Source organism: Tachysurus vachellii, chromosome 10, assembly GCF_030014155.1.
Source record: "Tachysurus vachellii isolate PV-2020 chromosome 10, HZAU_Pvac_v1, whole genome shotgun sequence".
Taxonomy (NCBI): Eukaryota; Metazoa; Chordata; class Actinopteri; order Siluriformes; family Bagridae; genus Tachysurus; species Tachysurus vachellii.
The window spans coordinates 15,631,775-15,644,338 of NC_083469.1; the positions used below are offsets into that span (position 1 = coordinate 15,631,775).

Sequence of the window (12,564 nt, forward strand, 5' to 3'; positions counted from 1 at the left end):
CAGGTGCACGCCTCTACACACCATTCTAGTATATAAAAAAAACGAACAGCGAACTGATTTCAGACCTGCCGCTGAAGGCTGAGTTTTGTTCCTTCTCTTTTTCCGGCCCGGTTATGGCAGCTGTATGCAGGAAGCAGAGGGCCTTGATTTGGGGTGAATGAGCGTTATCTATATGGTCGGCTGTATGGTTTAGAAACGGTTCTTGCTTTTCATCAGACTGTCTTTGCCTCGAGTAACATCTCTCTGTTCAGGAAAGATGGCTACGACGGCGCAATTATTTGAGGTAAGTTGCTTTATTTGGTTAAGCTAGTTAGCTAGCAGGTTAGCTTGTTTGCTAATTAGCTTTGTAAATAACACGCTCACCGTAATTAAACGGAATAGTTCATATTCATATAAAGTTTGTATTAAAGACAAAACCGTTGAACCTTAAATCGTTGTCAATAAATTCGTACGTGTTGTTTAAGACAACGACTTTTAGCCTGTTAGCATATAATAGGGCGTAGAGAGCAGCTGTAGGGCTAAACCTCAAATGGCTGTTTTTTTTTACATGTAGTGCAAAAAAAGGGTGTAAAAAAACTTTAATATTCATTTGTGTACATGTAATGTACCTTACTAAGGAGTATAGACCATTTAAGACTGCTTAAAGTTGGAGTGACTGGGTAGGTTTTTATTTGCAGTAGTGTGTCTCAGTTGTACATTTGTATCCTACGTTATTACTTTAGTTTGCGGTATATTTACTTTTCTTTTCGAGTGTCCTTCATTTTTCTAGGCTTCTAAAGGTTAAAGGTGATCTGCTTACTGCTGTCATTTATGACCTGGCTGAGGATGAACACAACCTAACAGCTCCACTCACTATAATTTACTCATGTATAATATCTAAGTTCATTTTATAACATATGGCATCTAATACTCACTGTGCATGAAAAAAGCTCAAGTCGCTGTCTAAAGGTGGCCCAACAGTCTGTATAACATAGTGAGAGTTAAGTGTAAACTATTACTATATCACTGGGACTGGGGTGCTGAAAGTGATCCACCATCCTGGTCATATTTGGCCAGTATTAATCATGTGGCAGATTGGTAAAGGAAGTCTGACAGAATGTGCACAGCAACATTTTGAACTACATTCAATCATTTTTATACCTACCCTACAGGGGATGTTTATCTGTTGAACGGGCTGAATGACAATGTGTAGTCGTATACTAACTGAATACATTTGCATTTGTTTGTGTAATTAATTTTTTTCCTTCTGTAGGAGCCATTTGATGCGGATGAGTACATAGAGCGACTTGCTTGGAGAACTCCAGGGGGTGGATCTAAAAGAGGAGCAGAAGCGTTTGACCCTAAAAAGTAAGATTATTAAGGATCTTGTTTGTGGAGTATTACATATTATTTTATAATACTCTAAAATGCTATTAGATACTAATACAAACTTTTTTAATATATATTAAATGTGTGTGTGTGTGTGTGTGTATGTATATATATATATATATATATATATACATATATATATATATATATATATATATATATATATATACACACACACACACAATTATGGCTGTAAATATAAATATATGTAAATGTATGTATATAAAATCTGGTGTGTAAAATTTTAGTGTTTTGGTTTTTTATTTATTTACTGTAACAAGTTAATTTGGAAAATGTTTTATTTGTTATTATTAATGACCAGACATTGAAATCTGAAAATCCTGAAAATGTTCATTAAAATGTTAATATTTTTACACCAGTTTAAACTGCATTACATTTCGTGACCTTTAAAGTTCTAAAAAATAGTCATTTCCTTAAGCTTCTTCATAAATGTTAAATAAAGTGTTAATTTTATGTTAATATTAAAATGTGAACATTAAATGCTTAAATATCTCCCAGCAAAAGGTTTCATGTTTTTACTTGTTAAACAACTGCACTTTTTTTTTTAAAGTTTTTTTATTGTCTTCAATTTATCGCTGTGAATGTGGTGAAAAAAAGGCATAGAACTAGAGCATTATTATGAATCGATCATTTATACAACCATTTAGACCAGACTGACTGAACAGTCTATCTAGGATCTGTTGCAACAGTTCACTCTAATGTAGTGTTTGTGCTTTCTGGCAATGCAGAAACATCAACCCAGATTTTACACTCCACTCTCACCCGTGGAGAAGCTGATAGAAGCACATGAAGTGCTGACTCACAAATGATGGAAGAGAACGAATTTCAGTGAAAGAGAGAAGGGAAAAGACCCTAAGCTGCACTGAGCATTGGGGGAATTATTGTGATATGAGATTTTGCACTCATCACTTTGAAATTTTTTTTCTTTCATTTTTTTTCTTTTTTTTTTTTTTAACCACCCAGAGAATCCAAACATGCTGACGTGAAGGTTTTTACTCTGCTGTCCTGCATGTGCTTAGAAATGCAGCTGACAAAGCTCTGAGTAGTGTGGGATACACACACACTTAAAGTGACTTTTATGTGGAGTTGCAGTTTGGTAATAGGCAATTAACTGTTTTGCCAGCACTGTAAATATAGTTTTTGAGAAATGTAATGCTTCTTCTGAGCGTTGCTGCAGTTTTCCAAAATTCTGTTTAGACTGTTCTGTCTAATGTTCAGGGAGTGTGGCTAATGGTGTGGGGCTGTAATAGTCAGATACAATTCCTAAACACCTGCATTATGCATGTTTATTCCTAGAAATATTCTAGAAATCCTGTATCTGTATTTTCTCTATATACAGCCATTTAGTATGTGTACAGCGATCTGTATATAGGACAACAGTGTAAGAACATTATCACTGTTGCTCACTTTTTTGGATTACTATCATTATACTTAAGCCACTTTCTTCTTTTCCTCAACTGGTTAATATATTTTTTGTTAAATAATTGAAATGTAACTGTACACTAATAAACGTACAGTTGAATCTCATATGACATACTACTCACTACTTGCACTATGAACTAAGGACCTACAGTACTACATGCACGTACACTATGCACTGTGTAATCTGCCAGCTAGTGTTTGAGTTGTAGACGAAGATTGTCCAAAATGGAGCTCTAACTTTTTTAGCTAGCCGTTTGCCTGTCCGTGGCATATGATGTCAAACGCTTGTAAAGCAGCACTTTAATCTTTAGCAGAATAAGGTTTTTTCTTTTTTTTTTTTTTTTTCTTCTCCCCAAAATGTTTAAAATTAAATGACACATTAATTTAAAATACATTTGTAAGATGTCTCGTCCAGCAGAGTGTCGTCAGCCATCTTGAATGCATAAGGAGTCCAACATTCCACGCTTTACTTTTTACAGTTGAATCAGTGCAACATCTGGGCACTTACGGTGTTCTTCTTTTTGAAATTTGCAGCATGAACACACTACTCACATTGTGCATTCAAAGCAGGGATATAAAATATTGCTTACGTATGCAATTTGGGACACATAATCTCTCACTCTGTTGTTTTGAATTTGTAGCTGTATTTTATATTTATATATATATATATATATATTAGAATCTTTGTATCTTTCCTTATGTAACGCTCTGAAAACAAGGGGATTGTTTTCCTGTTTCAGGCTGCTAGAAGAGTTTGTTAACCACATAGAGGAACTGAAACAATTGGATGAGCGGATCCAGAGGAAAGTTGAGAAGCTTGAACAGCAATGCCATCGGGAAGCCAAAGAGTTTGCACACAAAGTCCAGGAGCTGCAGAGGAGTAACCAGGTTTGATAAAGTGATGGATTAAATCAAGTGGGTCAGGGATGACTGCATGTACCGCATAATACACAATTTTAGCCCAGATTTCATAAATCATCTACAAACATGTGACGTGATTCCTGATGACGCACATATTCCTTTATTTTTATTTATTTATTTGTTTATTTTTTGTGTGTCCTCAAGCTCCAATTCTACATTTACTTTGATAGTATTTGCCAGACGATCCAGAGTCCAGAGCGACTTGCATTTTATCTTGTTTTTATACAACTGAGCAATTAAGAGTTCTGGGCCTTTCTCAGTAGTCCAACACCTTAGCCACTAGGCTACCACATCCCCCTGGTTGCAAGTTCTTTTTGCAAAACATTAAATCCTCATTGGCTGAGTTTCCTGATAGACCATGCTCACATCTTGTTGTTTTTTTCCTTGTTTGTTCTTTTTTTAGTGTGAAGGCTTCGGTGTTTGGTAGATTTTCTAAGAAAAGTTGCACAGTGTGCTCTCTACTAGCTGTGAGTCTGGTTTTGTTTCCTCAGGTTGCCTTTCAGCACTTCCAAGAGCTGGATGATCACATCAGCTACGTGGCCACTAAGGTGTGTCACCTGGGAGACCAATTGGAGGGAGTGAACACTCCGAGACAGAGGGCAGTGGAGGCCCAGAGGCTTATGACCTACTTTAATGAATTCCTGGATGGAGATTTGCGTAGTGATGTTTTTACCAACCCTGAGAAGGTCAGTGTTTCAAAAGTATAAACATTGTGATGCCATATTGCTGTCATTGGATGGGTATGTTTTATTTGACCCGTATCTATGCATATGTTTGCTCATACAAAAGCTTACAAAATTCTTCTTTGTCTGTACTTTTCCAGTATGTCAGTGGATTTTTCTCTCCTCTAAATGAGAGATTCTTTCACAATTTTATAATCATTTTATCTTCTTTCCAAAACCCTGAGATGTCTGAAGGGACTAGACCTGCAAATTCAAATTCAAACGTATTTGTATAGCGCTTTTAACAATGGACATTGTATCAAAGCAGCTTCACAGAACATAAGAAACAAGATTAGTATTATAATTATAAATACTCCCTCAAATAAATATAGCCTCACTCTTTGGATGAAATTTTCATCTTTTCTGCCCATATCTGCTTCCTGCATTAGCTGGATTTTGTCTGCCTCGGCACCCTCAATGCTGGGGTTGTGGGAGGCGAGTAGCACTTGATTGCAGGCTAGCATGGTTATTTTGCACTTCCTGCTTTTCACAAAATAATCATCAGCTGATGGATTAAAATCCCACATTCTTAAGCAGTTCCACTCTGAAATTCTTTAGACTAGGAATAATTATTATTCACATAGCTTTATTCTTTGTCAGATTGTTTTCCAACACTGGATATTTGTAAAATGATGATAAATGTTGGTAGTTACATGATCAGCTAAGATAAAAATATTATAGATATGGTACAAAATATTAAATAATTATTAGAAAATCCACACAAATACTGATGTACACAAACTCAATAAGTACTTTATAAGTGTCTTTCAAGTCACTGTGTGGCGGGGTAACTTGGGTCTTGCATATCATATGCTATTAGCATTAGACCACCAACATGCTCCCTGACGCGTGGGAATATACCCGGCAGCCTTTTTATTTTTTTTAAATAAATGAGCCCACCTTCAGAAGAAGTGAGGGGTCAGGGAGAAGAGATGGTGGTGAATAGCTAAAGGGGCAGAGGAAATAGAGTAAAGGAACGCCAACCTAATCCTTTAGAAAAGGAAGGCTGGCCCCAGACAGTGTGAAGACAAGCACTGGTAAAAACCCCTCACTGCAGGGAGACTTTTACATCACTTACATTGGATTTAGTTAATCTTAGCTGGGGGACAGATACTTAGAAAACCTCGATGAGGAGAGCAGAAAAGCTGGATCCACCTCATGGGAGCACAGTAATGATGTTAGCTGAGGCAGGCAGGAATAGGGAGCAGAAATAGAAGATGTGTGGATGCTGGGGCCTTCTCCCATTCTGTTCTTCCCATGTGTTGGCAGTGAAGAGAGAGGTGGGGAGTTCTTGTCTTGCCCTGATTTTGGCAATACCTCCCACCTGCCTATCGGGACAGATTATAGAAGGTGATTTGGTAAGGCTACCAGGGATTAGCCGTAGTCCATTCATAATACTTACAGCACAGTGAGAGTAAAGCGCTAGATGGGCAGTGGAGTGCAGAGCAGGGGGTTAGTTGAGCTGCTTCTCATGGGCTCACTCCTATCCTCTCTGTGATGGACAACAGGAAGGAAGGACTGGAGGGAGGGGGTGATGCAAAGATTTACTCTAAGCTGATCCTCAGGTTTAAGGCCGGTGCTATGATGGCCTTTCTCCTATCAGCAAGTTGCGCACCTCTTTATTTCTGACTCAAAATTATATCTGTTGTCATTGTAACATGTCGTTTTCTTTTTTTTCTGAGCAGATAAAAGAAGCAGCTGACATCATACAGAAGTTGCACCTGATTGCTCAGGAGTTGCCGTTTGACAGGTAAGTAGTGTGAGATGTTAAGGGAGAAAAGAGATGAGACTAGGGGGAGAAATATAATCCAAATATCACAGGTGGATAAATCACTAGCTGAGGCACCTGGGACAAGCGGATTTTGTGTTGTGACTATTACAGTAGTTTACTCCTAGTTGCCTAGAGGACATGTAGGTTAAATATCCAGGAAAAGTAGAAAAAGCTTCCTAACTCACTGTGGTAGGGCAAAACGGTCATTTTGTTCAATTGCAGACATGGAACTTATAAGACAGCCTTGTGGTTAAACATACTGGGTGAAAGTAGACTTTCATGTGAGGCCAGATCACTACAGCTCATACCTAAAATGTTAACCAAGGATTAGAGCAGAATTGCTGCTCTTGTTTATTTAATTTGGTCTGTATTAATGCACTTAACAACCTTACACTTTATCATACTTTATTACAGTGATTATGAATTTACATTAGCAAGTACAAGTTGTAAGTACTTGGAGCCTTTAACTGACCACTGTGCTAGCTAACATTCTAATGCAATGATGCTATAATTTGTCCACCTTGGGAAATATGATGCATGAATGCTGACAGCTAAACACATTTAATTTGAGTACCTTATTTAAAGCAAATTCATGTAAATGAAATCCGGCATCAAAGTAAGCCATTGGTCTTGCATGTACTAAGACCTTAGAGTTATGTGCTTCTGCTTCACAATGATATTAAGATATAAACATTTGATACTTGGAAGATCAAGCAGGTTCTTTTAGCTTTTAAAATATTTTTGATCTAAACAATATGAATGTAGTATTTTAGTGTAATACATCCCACCTATTCGGTGAACATGAACTAATGTTTACAGCAAAAATTCCATATAATTCAAGTTCTCAATGTACATTTTTAAGGCTGTAACAAAGCATTAAGCCATGTCCATTACCATGGTTATAGTTTGTAAAAGATTTTTAGCTCTAACTTTTTAAATATCCATAATTATCCATTATCTGTTCACTCTACTTTCTCTGTTCTTCTCTCTGTTCTCACTTAGATTTGCTGATGTGAAAGCCAAGATAGCAAGTGAGTGTTTATTCCTGCAAATTCACTAAATTTGGGAAAGAATAAAAGTAGAAATTTAAAGCATTAAATCATGAAATCACGAATCATACCTTTTATACTCTTTTTGATGGCAATATATCTCATTAAAAATAAATCTGTGTGTGGATTTCAGGTAAATACCATGACTTGGAGCGGCAGCTGATTCAGGAGTTCACAGCAGCTCAGCGCAGAGGGGAAATCGGCCGCATGAGAGAAGTGGCTGCAGTCCTGCTACATTTCAAGGTGAGACAGAGAGACAGCCACAGTGTATTTTCTGAACCTGCTCACTGCCTATAAATTATCGCCTCATTTTGTTTCTGCTTTCTTTCTCAGGGCTATGCCCATTGTATAGACGTCTATATCAAACAGTGCCAAGAGGTGAGAGTTTAAATAAAATATAGAAGCTGATGCAGTTGCCAGGAAATGATACAATAACATCTTTCTGTCTGTTCTCTCAGGCTGCATACATGCAGAGCGATGTGTTTGAGGACACTGCTCTTCTCTGTCAAAAGGTCAATAAACAGGTGGGCGAGGTCTTCTCTAGCCCAGAAATGGTCATGGCCAAACTCATCCAAAACATCTTTGAGAACAAGTTACAGGTACAATCCTAACTATATATGCTCATCTTAATTGTGTGTGTGTACATACAGCATATTGGCAAATCATTTGCATCTCTGAGCGCTGGAGTGACTGGACCTTTTTGCTTTTAGATCTATGTAAAAGAAAGACTTGAGACTCGTTCCACTGAATTGGAGCAATACCTCATAAACCTCTATGACCTCTACACCAGGTATTCATTTCTCATTTTCTTTGAATGAAATCACCGCTCTCAGTGGTTTGACTCCCTCTTTAACAATGTCTGGGAAGTTTAAGCAATGTCTGGACTTTCTGCTTTCAGGACAACAGCTTTGGCTGCTAAACTAACAGAGTTTAACCTGGGTTCAGACAAACACACCTTCCTATCCAAACTGATTAAAAGCATCTTCGCCACCTACCTGGATAGTTACATAGACATGGAGCGTCAGTATCTTCAGTCTCGTAGTGCTTCAATTCTGCAACGATACTACGACTCTAAGAACCATCAAAAGCGTACAGTAGGAACAGGAAGGTAAGGAGGTCTTGTGATTCTTCTGTCTGGATGTTTTCAGCATGAAATCTTTTGTTTTGAAAAGTAATGAATTTTTTAAATAATGTATTAGATCTTAATTTACAAATTCAGAGACAGACCTCCAGTATAAGTGAGGTTGGAGTAAACACTTTATGTCTATGATAATCTCCCTGTTCTACAGTTGCAGTAGGTGGTGATTGGGTTAAAATCTTGTGTTCATTTAAAGCACAGAAAACCTGCATGGTTTCAGAGCAGACTAATATTCCATCTCGGTACCTTTTTTAAATATTACATTCCCTTTCTAACATAAATACATACAGTATCCAGGAGCTGAAAGAGCGGATCAGGCAGCGCACTAACCTGCCTTTGGGTCCCAGTATCGACACACATGGAGAAACCTTACTCTCACAGGAGGTTGTGGTCAGTCTGCTGCAAGAGACAAGGCACGCCTTCCAGAGATGCAACAAGGCAAAACAACGTTTCATATTTGATCCATAGCCTCTTAAATTCTGGGAAAATTGATTGTGGAAACTAATATCTGTATCTCTCCTCACAGTTGTCTGACCCAGCTGATCTCCCTAAAAATGCCTACTCTATCTTCCTGCTGCTTGTAGAGCACCTTTGTGTGGACCATATTGACTATGCCTTGGAAATTGGCCTTTCAGGTAGAAAGAGAAAGTGTGTGTGTGTGTGTGTGTGTGTGTGTGTGTGTGATATTTTATATTTGTATTGCATTTAATGATTATCTTGTAGGATGTTTATTTTTCAACTGTAAATTTGTCTTTGTTTTACAGCTATTCCGTCTGCAGATGCCAAAAATGCAAACCTTTACTTTTTGGATGTGGTGCAGCAGGCTAACACTATTTTTCACCTCTATGATAAGCAGTTTAATGACCATCTCATGCCACTTATTAGGTAAGTGTAAATGATTAATCCTTAAGTGTGCTCCAGGGGGGGAAAAAAGAGGTATTTTTATTTTTCCTAACCTTTACTGGGTCTTTGGTCCTATGAGATTTTCTGTGTTTCTCATAGCTCCTCTCCAAAGCTAACAGAATGTTTGCAAAAGAAAAAGGAGGTGATTGATCAGATGGAAGTGAAACTAGACACAGGCATTGACCGGTTAGTCTTCTATATCTTTAGTGTCTTAATCTCTTGGGACTGATGCATTTTTGAGACATTCCTGATACATGCCAAAATCCTGTAGCCATCTGTTTTTAAAATACAGATATACAAGATTGATTAGACTTCTGCAGTATAAAGCATGAATGAACTTGAATTATGATGTATACTTAAATGGCCTCACTTGGTTGATCATGTTTAGAACACTGAATTGCATGATCGGCCAGATGAAACATATTCTGACCACCGAGCAAAAGAAAACTGACTTCAGGCCAGAAGATGAGAACAATGCAATGAATGCACTACAGTACACTTCAGTAAGTAATATTAAGTACTGAATTATAGCTGAAGCACAAATGTAAATAATCCAATAATCTAATCATAAGAAGTTTGGTTTTTGTTTGCCTTTCACATGATGTGCAGTGTTGTTCCTGTGTGTTCTGTTCCTAGGCATGCTCTAAGGTATGTGCCTACGTGAGTAAGCAGGTGGAGCGTGTACGGAGGTCTATGGATGGAAAAAATGTGGATACGGTGCTGGCTGAGCTGGGCGTGCGCTTTCACAGGCTCATCCATGAGCACCTGCAGCAGTTCAGCTACACGTCAATGGGTGGCATGCTGGCCATCTGTGACGTGGCAGAGTACCGCCGCTGCACCAAAGACTTCCGGGTAAGGAGAGGTCAAAAATTTAAGTGCATAAGGGGTAAAGGCTTTAGTAATGAGGTGATGGAGTTTATTAAGTTATTCTATAATATTTAAATGCTCACTTTCTGGCTGTTCAAACAGATATATCTAGCTTCAGTTAAAATAAGCTGCAGCCGACTGAGAAATATGATCACAGTAATTAGTGATATCGAACTGTAATTCATCAGTTTTTTTGTTTTTGTTTTTTTTTTTGTTGTTTTTCCAACCTGGATTTGTAGGTGTGTTATTATTATGTTTATTTCTGTCTCAGGTTCCTCTGGTCCTGCAGCTCTTTGACACATTACACGCTCTCTGTAACCTTCTGGTTGTTGTTCCTGACAATCTGAAGCAGGTTTGCTCAGGAGAGCAGCTCACGAATTTGGACAGGAACCTCCTGCATGCCTTTGTGCAGCTCAGGGCGGACTATCGCTCAGCTAGACTGGGCCGCCATTTTAGCTAATGACTGGGTAAGACTGCACCCCCTGTACACAGCTGTCCAATCGGAAAAGCACTCAATTCAGTTTGAGTGAGTGGCTTTTGGACTTTCTTTTTTTTTTCCCCCAACCTTTTAATTATAATTACACAACAACTCATGGATATGAGAATGTCTGTCCTAGTGTATACTGAGAAAAGAATATTTATGCATCTGCCCCTTTGTATTTTTAAGTTTTATTTGTGCTGTCTCTTCTCTGTGCTTTCTTTTTTTTTAACCAGTAAACTACATTTATGAATGTATGGCATTTCATTTATATGAAATGTATTCTTCTCTTTTACATCACTGTTATAATGCACACAACACTGATCTGTAAAATGAAGAGCATTAAGAGATTTTTTGGTTTTCTGTTTTTGAAGCTGAGGCTTTTGGATTTGAATATGGTTCACATCTGGAAACAACATTATTAAATAGTTAATAGTACCAACTATGTGGCTCTGCTGGCACTGGAGGCACTTCAGCAGGTTGCATAATGCGCTTACTAATGAACAACAGCTAATCAGTTCCCCACCCCAACATAAGGGTGCCTGTTTGTCTGATGTAAAATTCTGTACAACATTACAGAAGTTAAACAAATCAGGACACTTCATGTAACCAGGGCTAAGCAACACAAAATCGCCCAGGTTGCTTTTTTTTTTTTTTAGGATCCTGGTAGTGGGGGTTAATGGGGTAGAACTGTTAAGATTTTGAAATGCCAAATATCTCCATTTCGCAGTATACAACATGGAAGTTTAGAAAGCAAGTCATCTTTGTGTGCTAAAGCATTTCTGACATACACATAGTGGAATTTAGCATTGTAATCTTCCACAGTGTCATTCTTTCAGTCAAATTGCTAAATCTCAACGCTCATAAGATATTGTCTTGCATGCCAGTGCAGAATTAAGTCTAAATAAACGTCTGTTAACCACCAGCTTGCACAGAACTGTAACAAACAACATTTTTGATAGAAAACTAAATGGCAGTACAAATTACTGTACTAACATACAATCTTTAATCATTTTTGTATAATTCACTAAAGTTTAGAATTAAATGGTTAAAAGTGGGACTTAAGGGCACTGAATGTGGAAGTTTCTCTTTGTCTATTAGCTGAATCTGATTAAAGAAGTCAAGCGTCTGCCATCTGCAGGTTGGTAATAAGCTCCAGTGCTCAGCAAACTGAAATCAAACCAGAGGGTGACCCTTTGTGGAGAAAAAAGGTGTCTGACGACTCTATCTCTCTCTGTTACTTTTTTCTTAATTTTTTTCCTCACTGCTGATCTCCTATATTTACAAATACACTCATACTGAGATTGAAACTGCTCAATATGATTTAATGAATCTACAAAATAAAGCGTGTCACAATGTCAAGCCCATTTTTTTTCTCTCACTAACAACATGCACACATGACAATTCAATAAAATGTGAAGTTAAGTGAAAGTGTTCTTTACCTTAGTAATCTGTATGTCCATCATGTGCTCATGTTGTATGTTCACTTGTTTTATAATATCACTACTGATACCTGGTTGTGTGTAGAAAGTTGGCTTGAATGTCACACTTCAAATCTACCTACTGTTACTGAAGCTCAGTACACTATGACTTTCATTTTGCAGCCGTTGTAACTTAAAAATATGAAAATATTTGCATTGAAGAACCGACTCATCACACACTTACTAGGACTTCTTAAGTTGGAAGACTCCATGCTTCTAAGCATGTAGCGCTTGTAAGACGCGATGCCGTGACGGCTATACGATGCGCAGGCGCTCAAAACTGGCCTAACTCTGTCTCCAGAACTAAGTGTACTGTTGTGTAGAAGGTACACAATGACAAATGGGGAAAGTTAAACAGCACAATTAATTAGTCTAATATTAATATGATCAGTGCCATGGAAATTCAATTCTCACAGCCCTAAT

General features: G+C 37.8%; 1 protein-coding gene across 1 annotated transcript; it reads left to right on the forward strand.

The window, feature by feature from the left end:
- The first annotated feature begins 77 nt into the window (after window positions 1-77).
- On the forward strand, window positions 78-12,085 carry exoc5 (exocyst complex component 5). The gene is made up of 18 exons (XM_060879849.1): window positions 78-283; window positions 1,253-1,347; window positions 3,552-3,699; window positions 4,224-4,418; window positions 6,140-6,204; window positions 7,228-7,256; window positions 7,408-7,517; window positions 7,608-7,652; window positions 7,733-7,873; window positions 7,985-8,064; window positions 8,173-8,382; window positions 8,703-8,850; window positions 8,939-9,047; window positions 9,177-9,297; window positions 9,415-9,501; window positions 9,704-9,818; window positions 9,952-10,167; window positions 10,454-12,085. The coding sequence occupies exons 1-18, from the start codon at window positions 257-259 to the stop codon at window positions 10,640-10,642; spliced, it is 2,130 nt and encodes a 709-aa protein (XP_060735832.1). The 5' UTR covers window positions 78-256; the 3' UTR covers window positions 10,643-12,085.
- The last annotated feature ends 479 nt before the right edge of the window (window positions 12,086-12,564 follow it).